The sequence below is a fragment of the Copadichromis virginalis genome, linkage group LG4 (assembly GCF_057382275.1).
Source record: "Copadichromis virginalis isolate Kocher_CV1m ecotype Utaka linkage group LG4, C_Virginalis_male_GT1.1, whole genome shotgun sequence".
Classification (NCBI taxonomy): Eukaryota; Metazoa; Chordata; class Actinopteri; order Cichliformes; family Cichlidae; genus Copadichromis; species Copadichromis virginalis.
In genome coordinates, this window is record NC_140621.1 from 20,554,689 (window position 1) to 20,574,414 (window position 19,726).

A 19,726-nucleotide genomic window follows, 5' to 3' on the forward strand; every position below is an offset into this window, starting at 1 on the left:
AAGCTTAATGTGGGAATGCTTTACAAACATTCAGAGATGAACTTACACACTTGCTTTACTTCTCTCTGGGATAACTTCCTCGGAGATGAAATGCCGCATTGCTAGAGAGGCTACAAATACACACAGCCGCTCTATCACGTGACGCATACTGCTGCAACGTGCTACGGTTATGAGCCGAGTTATGCCATGTCGCAAGTTTTGTGAGGTGCTTTTTGATATTTAATGGATTGGATTACATTTTTTATTTCTCTCCGATATCCGATCCAGTAATTTACGTCAGTATCGGACCGATACCGATACGTAATATTGGATTGGTCCATCTCTAATCAGAACTGAGAGAATATGAGAGGAAGTTGCTAAGATTCCCTACAGCACAGAAAAGGCATCAAGGACAGCAGATATGGGATTTATTAATTCAGATATGATGGTGGTGGGTTGCAAATTGACTTACACAGTATATTGGAATTAAATGGAGGTTTCAGTAGCATGCCTAAGTCATCAAGTGGTAAAGTTGGAATTGTTGGAATTACAAAGGGGGACAAAGTGTTTTCATACAGCCCTCTGAAGTCTTTTTATAAATAAATGAGATGTGCATATCTTTAACTCTTTATAGTGGTAATACAGCAGAGACAACTATGTGCGGGCTGGAACCGTATTAAAATAATAAATGGTGTGGTAACAAAATCTAATAAGTTTGTCTCAGGGTTTAAACTTGTAGGATCATCAGGAAGAGCCACCATTAAGGAAACAGAGAGATTCCAAGTATAAGAGTTGGGAAAAAAAGAAAAAAAAAAAAAAAAAAGATAGGAACACTCCCTGATCATAGGCAGAAACAAGCCCACACACAGACAATTAACACAACAGAAATGAGCACTTCCACTCTCCAGTTACTTGCTGTCCAAAGGTTTACAGTCCTACAGTCTACTTGCCAACTTTTCCCCCCTAAACAGCAATGAAATCAGAATAGAGAGAGCTGACAACCTCTGACCTTCCATAACAAAAAAAAAAAAAAAAAAAAAAAAAACATGGAACATTTAGTGAGTCACACAGGATGCAGTCATGTTTTCTGGATTGGACTGAATGGCTGGTTAACTGCCGGCTGGCAGGTGACGCTGTGGCTGACCTTGTTGGCAGGCCGGTTTACTATTCGACGGGCCGATGACTGAGCCGAATTGAGACTTTAATGCAAAAACAAAACAAAGTGTCATGTTTGACTGAAAGGAGTAGTCTCACAAGTTATGTGAGAAAAACGTGTCTGTCCTTTAAATGTGTCTGTAAGTAACTGGTTTTGTTTACATTAGACTGGAAATATGACAAAGTGGTAAGACAGTTTTCCTCCAGCATTTAGCTTGTGATGAAATAGTAAAGGAGTTGTTTAAAATTTAGTTGTTTTTTTTTATCCCAAGATAAGACAACCGGCTGGAGAACTCTCTACAGAGACTCCTGAGTTTTGTTTTTCCTCACCAGCCGTTTCACTGGTAGCCACTTGCTTGTTACACATTATCAATTATCAGTCCATCATGCCCTCATATCAATTTGAGTACTTAGGCATGGGTCCAGCTCTAGCCTTGCTCACTAGTATGAGATCAGGCAGCAGAGATACAATCCAGTCTGACAGCCGCCTCAACTCCCCCTCTGAAGCAGGACGTGTCCAAACAAGATGAATGCCTTAGCCAATGCAAACGACTATGGAAAAATGGAAAAGACTAGAAGTCATATAGAGTCAAATTTCAATTTGAACTTCTCAGGGAAGGCAATTGTGGAAGAGTGTGGGGAGGGGGAAAGGAAAACTTATTCTCTCTCTGTTCATGTTTGGAAAGAGGGGAAAAAAATAAAACTTTTCCAGGCAGTGTGATTAAATTACAATGGCGATACTGATTCACTGCTATGTGAATCAGTAGTGCAGCAGCTACACACTGTATGGAGATGACTAAACAGGCAGCAAATCTGAAAACAGATTCTTTGCGTGTATACGAGGTCTTCGTTATTTGCAAAAAAGAACAGATTCTGACATGAGTTTTCCACTATGCTCGTCGTTTGCCAATTACATTCCTTACTGAGAGCCGGAGCTTAAGGAATTCCCAACAGAAAGCTCCTGTCACTCTGTTATTTGATGTCTTTGCTAATCATGGTTTATCCATAACAAAAACACCATCTTCCATCATAAGTGAGTTCTATGAGTGCACAGGGCACCCTAGGTCGCAGGTTGATGATCAATCAGAAATGCGTCTTATGCACTACTTTGTGTGAATGGGGTTCAGCGGTCAGCTGCTATCATAGAACTATGACTTCCTTGACTGAATGGGGGTTGGTGAGTCTTTTCCCCCATCAAGCCTTCATCTTTACCTTCTTCCACAAAAGTTGCTTTCTTCCCTGAACATGATTTATTCCTCTCAGTTTGTCATATTTATTCACACCATTTTCCCAACAGTGATCTCACAGTTTCACTAGCCAGAGCTTCCCCATCCCCCTCCGCCACACAGCGCTACAGTGGACATCAAGTATAATTTCAAGATAACAGAGAATCGCCAGAGCTTGCCTTGAGTGGAAAACCATAAGGCGCTTCTGCTGTGCCAAACCCTTGAGCTGGCTAGGCAATGCTGAATGAAAGACTAGCCAGTAAAGTTTTAATGGCAGCAGTTATACTCCGAGATTGCATACAGATTTGGCATCAACAAGGCGCAAAGGCACGATTGCTTTAACAGAACTTTTGCGAGGAGCTTGTAAGTCTTCTGATAACTTCCGTATTTTACTCTACCAGAAAATTATATCTAAACAAGCCGGTTTTACATGCAGACATAAAATAAGCTATGGTTAGGCAGTGAACAGGACATCTTTCATAGGTGGCAGATACCCAGTCCCAGTGTAAACATATTTTATCGTGTGCTGTGGGCAAAACCTGAACTGTTATAGGGGTTCAACAATAAAGTCCAGTGAGGCCCTGGAGTTTACTGGACTAACAGATTTGAGGAAAATTAAATGTGAAGTCATATTAAGAAACTGCCTTCAGAATGACATTTATTCTTCATGGTATACGTTTAACTAGGGGCTGGAAACATTTCTGAGAGATTTTGTTCCATATTTACATGATAGCATCACACAGTTTTGTCACATGTAAATCAATGATGCGAATCTCCTGTTTCACCACATCCCAAAGGTGCTTTATTGAATTGAGATCTGGTGACTGCATAATTCATTGTCATGTATAAGAAACTAGATGATTTAAGCTTTAAGATAAGATAAGATAAGATAACCTTTATTAGTCCCACACGTGGGAAATTTGTTTTGTCACAGCAGGAAGTGGACAGTGACACAGCTATCCTGCTGTTATCCTGCTGGAAGCAGCCAACAGGACATGGATACGCTATGGTGTTACGCATATGGACATTACTAAGGGACTCAAAGCGTGCCAAGAAAATATCCTCCACACCATTACACCATCACCAGGAGCCTGAACTGTTAATACAAGGCAGGATGGATAGAGCCTCAGTTTCAGTTAGCTCATAGGAGGAGCGGCACACAAGTGTGGTTTGCTGCTGTAGCCCATTTGTTTCAAGGTTTGACGTTTTGTGTGTTGAGATGATTTTCTGCATAGCTTGGGCGTAATGAGTGGTTGAGTTAATGTTGCCTATGAAACATCATGCAGACAAATTCACTGCATTTAAGCACTGTTACATTTTTTCTAAATAAAGAAGGTTGCATTGACTTTCAGGTAGGCTTGGCAGCAAGGTTACTATAGTTACATATAACTAAACTAAAAATTTAAACTAGATGTGAAAACATGTTCATTTAGACTCTGGATGTTTACAGTACTATAGCACATTATGGATCAACACTAAAACTAATAAAAATTAAAGTAAAACTAAACATTTTCAAACTGATGAAAATGAAAACTAGAAAAAAAACTAATAAGAAAATACAAAACTATTATAACTCTGCTTGGTAGCCATTTAACTGATGGACTAAAAAAAAAAAGCATTCAGTCGTGTCACATCCTGAAGGTGTTTTTGTACATGTGCATAAACTTGAGTTTGCTGAAATAAGCAGCTGCACCAGTATATAGGTCTCTTAAACCACAGATGTGAGAAAACTTTCTATGACATTTAGACTTTGTATTTATTATTCTTCTACCCGGTTACCACCATTAAAAACAGCATTGTTCACATTTGAGGATAAATGCTTATCACCTGCCCACCCCTCATTAGACTGCCAAATGGAATTTTTTAAAGATAATAAAAACTATTGGACGTAAAGTCCCTTTAAATAAGAGAAGATAAGATTTACCTGCAGGAGGTCATCGCTCAGGACCTCAGTTTTTTCAGCCCTGTGAAGAGAAACAAAGGCCAGTGGTCAAAGACTGAGGACATACAGAACACACCCGTGTCCTACAGCAATACAGGTGAGACACGAAAAGCTTGCACAAGAGAGTTATTATTGCATTTTACGACTATCCGGCATTGCCTTCATTTTTTCCTCAGGCTTCACTGTAGTAAAAACAGGTGTACCTCCTTCACGCAGTGTCATTGCAGGCATGTTAACCTGACTGGCCTGTTATCAGCTGAGCTTGGGTTTTTCCTCTCCTTTTTCTCCTGGTGGTTTTGGTGAAATATGAGACTAGTGATGCTGACATTATATGCACTTGTACTTATTTATGTATAGTGCATTTATTGCTTTTTGTGTACAGCTCTCTATTGCTAAATAAACTCTGGGACTCTACAGACCACCAAAGTTGAGCACAATCTCCAGCACAACCAGTCTGCAGTTTGCACTCTGTGCTGTATGCCTGCAGTAAGTGAACAGAATAAGCTGAAATCTACAATCAGTTGTTATAATGATATACTTATTTGCTACTATTGGTACCCCCAGGCAGTGGATGGCAGCCCCTCCCCGAGCCTGGTTCTGCTGGAGGTTTCTTCTAGTTAAAAGAGAGTTCTTCCTTCCCACTGTCACCAAGAGTTTGTTCATAGAAGGTTGTGTGATTGTAGGGTCTTTACGTTGCACTATAAAACCACCTTGACTGGATTGTTTTTGTAAATTAGCACTATACAAATTAAAACTGAACTGGATTTGTACAACCATGTTGAACATCGATGCATAAATGTAATGCTGATCCCCCTCCTGGTCTAAAAAACACACTTCCCCAGGTGTCATCTGCACCGTGTTTGTTATGGCAACACGTAAAGGTGTGCCTTTTTCTATGAAGTGAGGAGGAAGTTGCCAGGTGGCCTGTTGATTTCTGAAACACACCAAATACATGCTGAACTGTCGTAGAGTCTGTGGAAAATATTATGGCACAACAGCTCTCCCACATTTCTAGGAAATGCTGACAAAAAGCCAAACCCTTTAAACATCAGCAACTGTTCTTTAGCCATTTGATTTACATCTCGCTCAGCTGGTGAGATTGTCAAAGGAGTGATTGGTTTCCCCGTCAATAAATCCATCAACACATACACAGATGTTGTGTATTTATGCACAAATCTCTGAAGGCCTGTCCCCACCCTCTAACAGCACCAGCCAAGAAACACACAGTAGATTTACACCTTGCAGGGGATAAAATAATCCGCTCACATGCAAGAATTATTACCCAATACTGACGTGGGACACAAAAATAAGATTTTCACATTACACTCTCAAAATGCAGTACAAGCTTACCTCACTCATGCCTGAAATACTCTCACTGTTTAGCGAAACTGCTTGTGGTGGCTGTCTGCTGTCTCGAGCTCAGATCACAAATAAGACCAATTCACATTGGTAAAACTTTGCAAAGCATAAAATGAATAAGTAATTTTTTGAATGATTCTGAAGACAACTTTTACTCTGAGCTGCTAATTATGCTGTTCAGTACTCCATATGCAGTCTCTCAGATATTAGTGCGAGAGTCTGTGGAAGATTAAAATGTGAGGCATTACAGTGGATCACAGCAGAAGAGTCCTGAGTTCAAACCCGAGTAAGCCCTTCTTGTGAGAAGTTTGCACGTTCTCCCTGTGCTTGTGTAGGAAGATTAGTCTATGGTAATGCCCAGGACCGTCTTGCAAAGCAGTGACTCTAGAATGAAGCTGTGTGAGTGAATGTGCTCAATAAGACCAGAAAAAGTACCTGATATATGCCTCTCCATTTTCCATTTAATTAAATATCTCTAGGGTCTGGATGATGGGACACACCTCAAAGTGTACTTGTCAAAGCATCCTAATGAGGACCAGTCTGAGATTTAAAACCAATGCAGTCAGGACATTTTGAAAAAGTGGGGACCTTTTGGTTAGTCCTTACATCTCATCTCTTTAAAGGCCTGCTTGAGGGTGAAGAACTGGTTTTAATGTTATATTTATGTTACGATTAGCGTGAGGGTCAGTCAGTGTCTTCACAAAGATATTTACGCAAATGTGTGCATTTTTCTTGCCAATTTATTCCACATAGTCAGCATCAGATGTCCTAGCTACAAAATGGTTTTACCCAAACAAAGAAGAAACTGATTTAAAATAGAATATAGACAAATGGATACAAGTCAGTGACTCCAATGTATTAAGTAAACAGAAACTGAAAACAAGCCATTTATTAACATAATGCAGCTAGAATACCTCCACATGGATCCATATGACGTCATTAAACATTAGGCTTTACAGGCTTGTCTCTGAAGGAAAAAGCTGCATGAGCAATCTTTAGATTCCTATCAACACGGAATTAGAATCGATTGAACTGGAGTGGAGTGCAGCTTGGCTCTAGCCAGAAGCTACTGTTCTTAAAAAAACCGACAGCTGGAGCCGGACCTTGGAAAAAAAAAAAAAAAAAAAAAAAAAAAAAAGGTGAAGGACAACTGTAACTGTAAAACATGCACCTGTAGGAAAACTGACCAAAACAAACACACAAAATCTTAAAAGCTGCTCGCAAAGATGGATCATATCATGTTTCACTGACTCAGTTTTGGTAAAGGACACTGTGTAAGCATGTCCTATAAAAACACGCTACCCTGCCATCTTCTACCGCAATGCAACTACATCTAAATTGAATCGCTTCCTCTTATTATTCACATGCAAATGAAATCTGGCTTCCTCTTTTATAAAAAACGACTTTGTGGCTGCATGACGGCCCGAACCCTGCCATGCCTCTGCTGTCAACAGCTACATAAATGCTTACTCCACAAAAACTAAAAACCTGTGTGTGTGTGTGTGTGTGTGTCCAGCCTTTCCTGGGCCAAACAGAAAACCACAAATCATCACAAACTCTCACGCGGGTGGACACAGATTTACTGGTTTATGATCTAGATCTTCACAGCCAGCTTAATTTCAATTCTGTCAAATTGTATTTGGAGCATTTATTAGCAGGAAAACCTTTTTTTGTTTTACCCCCGAGCTCGAGACAGAGATCTAATCTAGACCTTTATAACTTCACTTGATGGATTATGATGTGTGATCATGTGTAGCATAAAGACTGGGGGGGGGTGGGGGGGGGGGGTGTAACATTTAACCTTAATTTAACTTGAGTGCTTTCTGTGATTTTTTTTTTTTTTTATTTTGTTTATTTTCTAGCTCCCACCCACTCTTACTTAAGCTGTGGTATTAATGGCACCCGAGGATTTCTTGCATGTTAAACTCGCCCAGCAGTAATCCAGAGTGGGTGTGGGCAAGCAAACTATTTTGCCTTTCAGTATGCAAGCTGTCATCCTGCCTTCTCAGTTGAGTTTTACTGCTCTTACACAACAACATGTGGAGTCATGTATGCAAGGAATCCAAGGCCAGCACCTGCAGGGTATCACAGGGTATCGACAGCAGTCTGGTTAATTAATACAGCAACAAATGGAGACACTGAATCAGAGACGCAGGAAGAAGGATGGTATACGTAGTTTGCCCTATCAACACCCATCAGGTAACATGCGTGTGAGCACATCCTACCCTGTAACTGAACATATACCTGCACATGTGAGTACATAGTGCAGTAAAAGGTGGGGTCATTCTTGGGTCCACAGAAGGGCAAGGGGGACTGTTGACAGACTTAATTAAATAGGTGTTGATGACAAAAGTGAATTCAGAATCGAGGCCTCCTTCAAGTACACTAAAAGAGTGCAATATAGAGAGCAAATAGAAATATTTGTATTTATCTATTTAGCATATATTTAAGTCTCTCCATCCCTTACAGTGATGCCTCTTTATTAATATTTGCCACTGTTGTTTTATTGTTTGCGGTTTGTATGTTTTGATAGTATCACATGCATCCTAAGCAGGGCTTCTCTATTTAAAGAAAGACATACTTTCATTGCCTCCATTTGAGCCATTAATTTATTAAAGGCAATAGCTGTGATAGTACATGAACTGTTACAGCAGATTAGATGAGAGCCGTTTGTTCTCATCTAAAATTGGTTTTATGTTCAATAGATTATACAATCTAAAAGAACATTTGATTATAAGGTTATTAATAAGGATTTTTAAAAAATCTGTTGTAGCCATTTATCCATTGAATCCACTTACTTAATGCTAGTAAATTTAAATGTTTTCCCAAAGTTACAGCCACATACTTTTAAACCAAATCTGGAAAATCTACTTTTCAAACTTCTTGTATTTTTTGAAACAAACAAACAAACAAACAAAACATTGTTCTGGTATCTGGACAAGCTTTGTGTGCTTCTGACACAATTTCACTGCAATCTAAACCTTTAGAAATTCTCCAGATTTTTTTAATCACACAAAATCGTGGTCAGCCCCTCCGACACCGCCCACAATAAAAATCAGCCAGATGACAACAGGGAGACATAAATTAGAAGCGCTGGCCTAACACAATAATGTATGACATCACGTTGCAACAATGTTATGTAGCCTACCTTCCAACAGTCTGGTTGGCAAGTTGCTTCATACGATTAAACTGCTTCTTCATGTTGCAAGTCTCGTGAGCTTCTTCCTACAAGTCCGTAAAAAGTTTGCGGCACCAACGAACGCTGTCGATCATCCACCAAAAAAAAAAAGAAAAAAAAAGTTGCGCTACGTCGCAGCCATTGTGCTACCAAGACCTGACTTCCGACCGCTTTTAGTCACAAAAACTGAACAGTTTTCCTGGTTGAACCCGGTGACATCGGCCGTTACCGTTAAGACGCGCAGGGAAGTGAGCAGAAACAGCGGCGGACGACCTTCAGGGTCCCCATTGCCAAGAATGTCAGCGCTCCTGTTAGACTGGCTGATTTCTCTACTACAGCTGTGATAGGAAGGAGGAAGTGCTTTTACTTCCCGCACTGGAAGCCGCATGGGCCCCGTGGTGACATGTGATACCTTAACATGAAAAAAAAAAGACTTTGGTCATTGCAAAGTCACATGTTTTAACGTGGGGATGAATTCTTCAGAATAAATATCAGAGTTTTAAATCGGGGGTGATTGTCAAGTAATGACAAATCAGAGAAACGTGACAGAAACTCATAGATGCAGTAGTATGTATTGTAGTGTGGTGCCAAAATATATTTTTTTAAAAACGTGGTTGTGATGCACGTGAAAGCCATTAAGAATTAATTAACAATAGCAGAAAATTATACAACTTTAACCGCTGCTTCTGGATCAGTCCGGGTCACTGCTCACCCGGATTGTGACTAACTGTCTGATTTCAGATCAGTTCGTCACCAACCAGCACAGAGTTTTCCGGAGTGATCTGCCGCCACCTTGTGCCTGTCACGCAAAGGCTTTGTTCAGCAGTTCTTCACCGATCAGTTTCATTATTAGACTCATATGGGCACGACTGCCTGTCTGGGTGTTGGGGGATTAATGTGAATGAATGGTAGTCAAGGCGGTTGTAATTCTCCCAGGTATAACCTTGTTAAAGAGCTCATAACTCTCTTAGCACCACCCCACCTTGATTATATTAGAAGGGCTGTTGATGGTCATTCCTGCTTGAGGAGCAATCATTTTACGGGAACTGTAGACCCTGTTTGTCACAGCAATGACTGGTAGGGACTATATGATCCCAATAAATTACAGCAAGCACGCAATCATTCCTGTGTGCCCTGAGCTGAAAACTTGTCAAACTCTGTTAAAGGTACTTTAAATGTGGTCATCTGCTGTTAAAGAACAACTAGTGCCATAAATAGTTTCTATGTATAAACTGTGATGTACTGCTGTGGGGAAAATGACCTTTTTTAAAATCAGTTACTGGACTAAATTATCTTTAATTAATTATTCTGTGGGGTTTATTCTTGTAAACCTGCCCTTTCACTTTTGCTACTATCCTTCTACCACAATTCATCCTCACAAATCATCACCATCCTACCTGCACTCTTTTCTTCTGTCTTTGCTTTGGATGGTTGATTCCAGGTATTTAAACTCATTTACCTTCACTGTCTGCCTTTCACGCACACACACACACACGCACACATGTATTCTTTCCATCTCACGTTTGCTGACATGCAGGCTGACACCTATCCTATAAATACAAATAGTTCTAATAATTGTAATAAACTATAAGAAACCTTAAGAAACTGCAAACTACTCAGCATTACTGTTTGAGTTGTTTTTCCTGTTGCCATGTGCACAATAGCTTCAGTTCTCCTCTGTGACACAGGAACTTTTTCATCTTAATGAATGACTGAGCTGTGCCGTGTCATGAAATTTAAGTGAACTTAAGTGATCCAAGGTAAACACTGTGCTCTGAGAAGACACGTAAGAAATTTGACCTTCAGGGGGAAAGAAAAACAGACAAGTCTGAACTTTTCATTTTCAGGTAATACGTCATCTCTGCATTCAGTGCCCTTACACCCTGCTTTGTCCTAATCTTCCCCAGTCATGAAAAAAAGGTAATAAAGAAACCTAATCAGCAAATACATTACACATTTACCTTAGTGAGTGCTCTCTCGCAATGTCAGGGCATGTTGTAAATATGCCTTCTTGCCGACATATTTATAGAAAAAAAAAGTCAGTTAAGCATCATTGCCAGATAATCTGACAAAGACAAAAGGAAAAGAACAAAAAAGGACACAAGAAAAAAAAGTAGAAAGTTCATTATGAGTAAAAAAAAAAAGCCAAACAAGTAACACTGGTAGTTTTATGACTAACACTAAATGTGATGACAGAGACTGGGCAAAACAACTTTTCTTTCCTATACAATAAAATTAGACGTCTTTCACATTAGTAAAGGTGTGTGTGTTTGTGTAAAGTTTTTGCATTCTCTCACTGGCAGTGTTGGAGACAAAACAGTACAACGCTTCACACTGCAGTAGGTTTAATTTCAAATCAGAGTTACAGCTGATGATGGAACTCAGTTCACCAGCCTCTTCTTCAAATACAAAGAAAAACATGTTGTTTATCTGGAGATTAGGTTGGTATTTATGTGTTAGACTGTATCTGCAATTTTATTTCAGCTTCAAATTACCAAGAGCGCGATAGAAAGTAATGTTCAACCAGATGCTGGAATGATGGCAATAAGACACAACTTTATAAAAGCTCTCAGACTGATGCCCTTTGTATTTTTTTATTAAAGCTTTGGTCAGAATTTGATTATTTCAAACACAAATGCTGCCCATTTTCAAAAGGAGACCAAATAGCGATCTTTTCAGAGCGAAGAAACATCTCTGCTTCAGCTTTGTGTTGCTGCTACCCATGTCCCAGGTCTCTATAGCGGGAGCGGTGAATGCCGGCTCGGCATTGGAGGGTATCATGCTGTTTCCATATTGTACCCCTGGGCCTCCCCACAGCAGTGGCCCACATGGGAAAGCAGACCAGGCGGTGGGATAAACCAATTACCCCCCAGTCTGGGTGGACTCCTGCCGGCGCACCATGCAGCAGCTCCGGGCCGAGCCCTCCTAGGCTCGATCCCCATGAGAGCCTGCTGGAATTCCCAGAGATGAGAATAGTGTGGTCTCAAAGGCCTGCAGAGAGACTATATTTTGCTTGGAAATTTGACATGGTGGCCTCCTGGGACAAAGCTGAAGGAGGAGACTTCAAACTGTGCTTCCGTAGGATTAAAAAAAAACATTTGTGGAAGCCTTCATTTTTGTGGACCATTCATCAACATTAGGCACTTTTAGACCTTTATCCACTTCTTATACTCACAGATATCTCTGCAGAGACACATGCGAAGAAAATGGGCTTTTTTCTAAAACTCTGATCTCCAGAAATATTACCCATCTGCTAGAACTATAATAAAATATGCACATAACAAATTATATTTTCTACAGGTAATTACAAATTAACTTTTACTAAATGAGCACATTTTGGGTCTATATGCTGCTGTGCCTTGGCAGAAGCAAATATGAATACTAACAGGAATGATGGAGAAAAATCTAAACTAGAATATGAAACTGAGCCTAAATGTGCAAGAAGAGAAAATATTTATGGAGTTAAAGAAAACAGAGGGCTCTCCTCTCCTCTGACTTCTTGCATTCATGAGCCCTGATGGTTTCTAGATGACAGCAGCCGTGACAATGGTCATTATGTCTGCCAGAGGCCTAGTCGCCGCAGGGCCATTGTGTGTGCCCCATTCACCACACAGTCATTTACACTTTCATTGGCAGCTATTTAGTCCTCATAAAACGTTCAACACACCAATTTGTGAGCCCTGCTCAGCCAAGGAGAAGTGTGGAATAGGCTCAGAAAGCAGTTGCTTTAAAAGTCAATTAATTGTTCCCTTCTCCTGGGAGGGGCTGAAGGGGAGGATCCCCGGGCTTCAGGGGGCCTCACATCTGTCTATTCATCTTCTTGGGCCATGATGCACAGGCCACACGGCTCAAAAGAAACGCCCGATTCAGTCTGCTCAGAGTTGTGGCCAGCTAAGATTCTGTAATTCACTTCGAGGAAGGGTTATCCTATTATCATAAGAATCTGATTCCTGGGCGAAAAGATGTATTAAAGAGTGAAAGAAAACAAAAATGAGCTTGAAGGGAAGTTTGGCACTAAATCCTCTTCTGTGCAGACAGATATAAAAAAAAACAACACAGATTATGCTGCATGCAATGAGAAAGTGGGTGGGAAGTCATTTAAGTCATCACAAAGGAACCTTTTAAGAGGCCAAAGCATATTCTGTCTAAACAGAGGGCCTCATGAAATGTCTGTTTTATTCATTGATCATGAGCTCATTGCACTTCTCAACACTTCATCAGACACAGTTATGAGCTGACCACAACATCTGTGCAAACTGTTTAAAAGAGTGTGTAAAAAAAAAACCCATCTGTGGATTGATTGTGTAAATAATGAAATGTTGATTTATCTGTTACAAAAAAACATTCTTCTGAATAACATTATTTATGTTATTTATTTTAAAATGGCAAAATGAGCACATGAGAGCGACGGAGACGTGTAGACATATTTGATTTATTTAAAGCTCAGCAATCCAGAGTCTCAGTTGTTTCTAGATTTCATCCACTCTCCAACCGAAAAAAAAGAAAGGAAATAAAGTAAAATATCTACGGCAAACATCTCCAGCTGCAAGAAAAAAGATCACTGCACTGCGATCCTGAATCAGAAAGAAAAGAACTGCCTCGTGCAGGATCCAACAGACAGGAGTAAACACAAAACAGATGATTTCACAATGCTGTAAGTGATAAAACGTCGTATATATGTACACTCCTATTCAGTAAAACAAACTGGCAATAATAAATGGCTGTGCACCCTCCTGCCTCAGTTCATAGGGCAATTGTCACAGAGAGGCAGCAAAATGAACAACAGTTAATGCAGGGAGAGGCACAAAAAGAGAGCAGCAACTCAACCCCTCCTTATTCTCCCAGGACTGAGGGCATTGATGGAAGAGAGACAAAGGCCGGCCCTCTCTGAGCTGCAGTGCAGGAGGCCCTGCTGGTTAACTCTATTCTCCTCCTCCAAATTAGTTTTTATCACCAGCATTTCAGCGGCTTTTCGCTGCTGGTGCCACCTTGGTGGAACGTGACAGCAAGGATCTGAAGTGCGCCAGTGCAGAGGTGGTTAGACTTCTCAGCTCAGTATTGCTAAGATGACCCGCGCACACACACCCCTCCTCAGTCTAAAGGAAAGTCGCAGGAATTCTGGCGTGCCGTTCGGGCATTGTGGTAGACAGACAGGAAGTCTTTGTATCGCGGGGCACACCCTAACCAAGCTTCCCCAAAGTGTTCCGACCCAGTGAAAAGAAACTCTCCGTCTCCGGGCTTGACGTGGCACTGCAGGAGTGTGTGGATGTGTCCACGCCAGGACTGACATGACACCAGTGGATCCAGATGTTGCTCAAACACTCCACTGCGCTGCCAGTACACCCTCGGCGCTGATACCTCCACTGAGGACATTTGACGCCGAGAGTCATGGGTGACCTTTTTGATGTAGCCTCGAACAACTTAAAAAGACAGGAAAGCAGAACCACGTGTTTACGCCGCATCCAGTGGATGTTTCAGATAAAGTGGTCACTTAATTAGGGGAAAAAGCTGGCTTGATGGGGGCTAAACAAAGGTTAAGTGTAACAAGACAGAGGACTATTTTTGAACTGGGACATATGAAGAACTACTCAAGCAGAGTTTAGTCTCCCTTTAAAATGAACAAACAAAAGCACAGACAAAAAATGTCACAGCCTCACTCAGCAGATCATCAACATCTGTTTGAGTTTGTCTGCACTGCTGTTGTCCCATTATGCAGCCTAACATGAGATGGGTTTTGAAGTGTTGCCAGGTAGAGAGTGCATTCAGCTGTAATTCAATTAAATTTTGTTTATATAGAGCCAAATCACAACAACAACAGTCACATAAAGGCATTTTATATTGTAAGATAATGACCCTATAATAATAGAGAGAAAAAGCTCAGCAATTCCCTAGAAAGCATTGGTGACAATAGGAAGGAAAAACTCCCTTTTAACAGGAAGAAACCTCCAGCAGAACCAGGTTCAGGGAAAGGCAGCCATCTGCCTCGACCAGTTCAGGATGAGGGAGTCAGGAGAAAGGAGATCCTTTAGACAGTGGTGTGATGTACAAGATTATATTTCAAGGAAAATCTTACTGTTGCTGAGTCATTAAGATAAATTCAATGATGCAGCTGCAGGAAAAGCCAGAGGGAACAAGAACAATAGCAAGAGACGTGTCATCTTGTCATCTCGCTGAGTAAGATACCCACCAAAGTCGCTGCTGCAGATAGCCATGAGAAGTTCTGTGTCATTGCAGGGTCGACAGGATGCTGTGGGTGGAGAAAATCATTTCACAAAATTAGAAATGTGCTCTTTGCTGGGCAGCTTTGTGACTATCGAGTCATCTGCATCGAGTAATCTTCCGCTTGTTCTGCTATGTTGTTTCTCGCCTTACCCACTTCTCTCTGTCAATCACGTCCTCGCTCGGCCTGCTTAGCTCTCTTTTCTCTCCTAACCGTCATGATTCAAAGCTCTATAGCTGACAGTGACTGACAGAAAGGTGTCACTTCTCCTCGCCAACACTTCACTGACCTAAAATCTGACCCACATACCGGCTCCATTCATCCCCCTTCTCACATCACACACTGAAGAAACCATGGCTTGGCCAGAGGAATGCTGCTTCTAGCCTCTGCCCATCGCACCACCAGATCAAAAACCCACGCTAGTCTCGACCCCACGTTTGACTCCTTTTGTATCTGCCTAATTGACTGACCCCGTGCCAATGCAGGAGCCTGCAGGAGTCAAACACTCCACCAGACTGGCAATACAGAAAAGATAAACCTGCAGCTGTCTATTATCGGCACAGAATGACATCACCACACTGAAACCAGCCTGCACACATGGATAAATGCTAATAAACAGACAAGCACAATGATAAGGCATTTGTGGAATCTGCAAAGTATTTGCAGTCTCAATTCAGGCCCTTGGCCCGGTGCCCTCCAGCCACTATGCAGTCTGCTCAGTCCCATCTGCTTTGTCCCTTGATGGAAACCAGACAACTAGACTGACCAGCAGCTGCATGCTGCAGTCCACAAGGCAAGACTATAATTCAATAACCACTTTTTTTTTCAAATTGGGAATTATGACTGGTAGGCAAGTCTCCCTCGAAGATCCAAATCTGCCTTTTGAAGTCACTATAGCAGTACATACCTCTGAAACCATGAGAAAGGTTTATATATATATATATATATATATATATATATATATATATATATATATATATATATATATACGTATATATATACGTGCAAACGTGACTTTAAAGCAGAGCCTTTACATTAATACTGCGATATTGACTGAAATGATTTTGCTTTAGCAAATAAGAAATATTAATACGTTCATAATGGTGCTTTATCGGGACCTAAAGCCAAATTTTGATTTAGGTTCAATGTCCTCGAACCAAAAGATTACTACTCACTCTCCAGCCCGCTGGGGCCGAGGTTTGGCGCAGCACTCCTGTTGGTGAGCAGCTCGTATTTGAAGCCCACCGTGCGTCTGTTCCGCGGTCCATCACTCTGAGGGCTGGCCTGGAGGTAGATTACGGGCTTGTGAGGTCCGTCTGCCCGGAAGCAGAACACCTGATACTCCGGCCGCCCTCTGTCCGTCACCAGCAGCTCCAGCTGCCCGGCACGCTCAATGAACACGCTGGCTCCGCCGAAGGAGGGAGACGGTTTGATGCAGATGGAGGTGTGCCGGGCGGAGGACAGATTGGGCTCGAGGACCACTCTGAGGGCCTGACCCGGGTAGACCCACCTCACCGAGCCCTTTGTACAGCGTAATCGCACCTGGAGTACAATCCTGGAATCCACGCCAGCTGCAAAACCGCTGGATTCGGGGGGAAATGCCAAATCAAATACTGCATGGATGTCATCACTACTAATAAAAACTAAATGGTTCGATCCTTAATAAATTATTCAACCATATTAATCTAACAAAAAACTCAAATGGACCAGATTCCAACTTATTTGTTTATCCCTTCTGCATTAAATTTAAAAAGTCTGTTCATAAATTCCGACCATCAGATCCGCAGATTTAAATATGAATTATTCATTAATGTTCTTTCATCTACCAAGCCTCCTGTTTTAATCCTCTTAACGGATTGTAAATGTTCTACAAAGCGAACGGTTTGAAAAAATATAAGTTACATAAGAAAAGTATCAAAGCTTCTCCCCAATCTTTACCCGAGGAGCAACATTGCACTCAGTATTTTCAAAAAATCGTTTAAAGAAAAGAAAAATCCCATCTGAAATCAGAGTTCTTACCTTCCAGTCCAGTTACACAAATCAGCTGCACAGCGGAGAGCCAGAAAACACGTCAAAATAATCAGATTTGGCAACATCTCACCCACACAAAGATAAAAAACCCCAGAGAGGCTGGTAGCAGTGCATGGCTGGAGAGTTTGTCAGTGAATAAACAGAGTGAGGGCTTTCTGCTGCTGCTCTCTGGGGACTGGGGCGGGGGGGCATCGCTCCTGTGCTCTCTCTCTCTTTCTCTCCCTCTTTCTCTCTCGCTACACAGCAGTTAGCACACTCTCCCCTCTCTTTGTCAACCTCTAATTAGGAGCGATCCAGTTGTTGGGTACTGCCGGCCAGCTCTTTGTCTTTGCTCTATAAAGACACAATCGGTTTGAAGGCCCTCAGCCATCTGTTAACATCCTTGCGCTTTTCTGCACTGTAATTCATTCACTCCCGAAGTGTTCAGGGTGTATTATTAAGTTTTACTGGAGTTCTTAAGTTGTATTTTGTATCTGATTCATTCAACTTTCAAAAATGTTGCTTGCCATAAAATTGCTTTCATTTTCAAAAAAAAGTTACAGTTCCTGGGAGGGGAAAAACGTCTGATTTCAAATCCCCGACTGCGTTAAGAGAAGCCTGATCTCTGTATAGACATTCTTTTAGAGGCAGGCCATCTACAAACAGAAAGAGCAGGCAAAGGAGGAGGGAAACATGCATCCGAACTTGAGCTTCATCTAGTGGCGGGATGATGCACCGCAAGGTCTCCCCACATCTGGAAGGCAAAGTAAAGCCTGCTGCGGGCTTCTTCTGCAAAAGAGAGCGAGTGCAGGAGCAGGCTGCTCCCCTCCTGCCTCTAATTCTGCAGCTGGGTACAGAGTGGAGTGAGTCACTGAGTTGTCATCAAAAATTCATCCACTGAGGAGCTCTTCTGAATTTTTAACCTGCGGGGTCTTTGTGTTTAAGTAGGTTGGCATCCCTTTAAAGTCCCGCTGGTAGCGACATCTCGTGGACGTGTGCGGAACGTAACAGTAACGTAACTGATCCGAGAGCTTGCGCTTCGTGTTTGTCGAAAACGCCCTGACAGGAGGGGATTTTGACAATGAGTAGAAGCAGTCACGGGGACAGTCCCCCCCATCAGATGTCGCCTCAGCTGCTTGTAAGCCGCAAATATGGAGGAATCAAATCATACCCGACATTACAAGTGTGAAAATAGGCTTGGTAGTTTTTAGTCCCTGTTTACTATACGCCTTTTTAAAATCGTGAAGTTCTTTTTCTGTTATTTTAAATACGATTATAGAAGTGTTCGCCGCACTTCCGTTTCCCATTTAAATATGACCTTGTTTGCAGCTTCAGTTCAACATTAGAAAACGTTAAAGAGGTTAAAAATAAACAAACAAATTTAAAAAAAAGAAAAGAAAAGCAAGAGTCAATTTCCAGGATCGGCTCACAGAGAGACAAAGCTAACAAAAAAAAACAAAAACAAAAACAAAAATGAATGGAGGCTTTGTGTGTGAAGCGTGACCTCTTACAGTGCAGACTGGATCCGGAGGCCAAACGAACCAAGGTGCTGCATATCATTAATAATAATATAAAAACTACAATATCTACACGATCAATCCATCGCTTTATATTCGTGCATTTTGTATTTTTTTTATTTAACTTTTAATGAAATGTATTCATCGCTCATGTGCATTCGGGGCACGGGGTCACGGTGTCTGTGGTCATGTCTGCAGGCTTTATGTCCAAACCACAAATCACTCAAACTAATTACAGATGTGTGTCATTTACTGCGTTTATTTCTTTATTTATTTGACTAAATAAATTCAAACTGTTAACGCTAACACTCAATGCCTGACTGACAGTGGCGTTAAGGCCTCTCTGTGTCCATAACGTAAACGCGATCTCATCTACTGAGATAATTAATTACAAAAAAGAAAGAAACAGATTCAAAGATTATAACTTTGATTTTTTTTTTTTTATTTTTTTTTTTTTCGGTCTTAGGTTTTAAAGCTCCACAGTTCATTTTTTACTCTCGAGTTAAAACCCTTTTCTATTTTTTTTCTATTGAATTAAATGTAAAAACTAATGATGAAGTTCATGATTTCTTCGGCGTGACCTCAGGCCTTCACAGTATGAAGTGAAGTTCTTGGGAACGTAAGCTCCACCGTTTGGCTGCCTTGACAAAATTTCCAATCAAAATGTTTATTTTTAAACGATAAAAAGATTTTATCTGCTAACAACATTTTCCATGCCCACACAGGTCAGTGCTTACAAAGACTTTGTCAGCTTTCACATGTTTAAATAAGCGTTTTAAGGTCAGGACTTGACGCAAAATATAAAGTCGCGATAAACAATTTTCTGGAGACACTTCTAAATATGAATCTGTGCATTTCCTCTTTGTCAGGAATGATAAAACATTACACATTATATTTACATTATTTTTGGATAATAATACACTCCCACGAATTAATATGAGCAAATTAATAAAAAAAAAACCAATTACAATAACCTCTGATCTTAATTAAAATCGCGGTGTTTTGTTGAACGCAGGATGGTGCAAACCTAAAGCTAGAAATTGGGCTGAATCACGTACAAAACTTCATCACAATTCAACCAAAACCACCTGTCAGCCAGCGAGAAATCGTATTTGGCATCGCTGTCAAAGAATGTTCCAA

General features: G+C 41.1%; 2 protein-coding genes across 5 annotated transcripts in view; both read right to left on the reverse strand.

Moving 5' to 3' along the window:
• Positions 1-9,201, reverse strand: part of arhgap17b (Rho GTPase activating protein 17b) — a 25,286-nt gene extending 16,085 nt beyond the window's left edge. For 3 of the 4 annotated variants that reach the window (XM_085454126.1, XM_085454127.1, XM_085454129.1), the window contains exons 1-2: positions 8,810-9,201; positions 4,285-4,324 (exon numbers count right to left, since the gene is read on the reverse strand). In XM_085454126.1, coding sequence (XP_085310252.1) covers positions 4,285-4,324; positions 8,810-8,862 — 93 coding nt within the window. In that variant the 5' untranslated portion in view covers positions 8,863-9,201. The remainder of the gene's footprint in view (positions 1-4,284; positions 4,325-8,809) is intronic. The other variant, XM_085454130.1, reaches the window with a different exon arrangement.
• A 4,035-nt stretch (positions 9,202-13,236) lies between these two features.
• Positions 13,237-19,006, reverse strand: LOC146711315 (meteorin-like protein). Its single transcript, XM_085454132.1, has 4 exons — positions 17,079-19,006; positions 16,235-16,641; positions 15,027-15,086; positions 13,237-14,259 (listed from the first exon to the last, which is right to left on the reverse strand). The coding sequence occupies exons 1-4, from the start codon at positions 17,153-17,155 to the stop codon at positions 13,931-13,933; spliced, it is 873 nt and encodes a 290-aa protein (XP_085310258.1). The 5' UTR covers positions 17,156-19,006; the 3' UTR covers positions 13,237-13,930.
• Between the last annotated feature and the right edge of the window lie 720 nt (positions 19,007-19,726).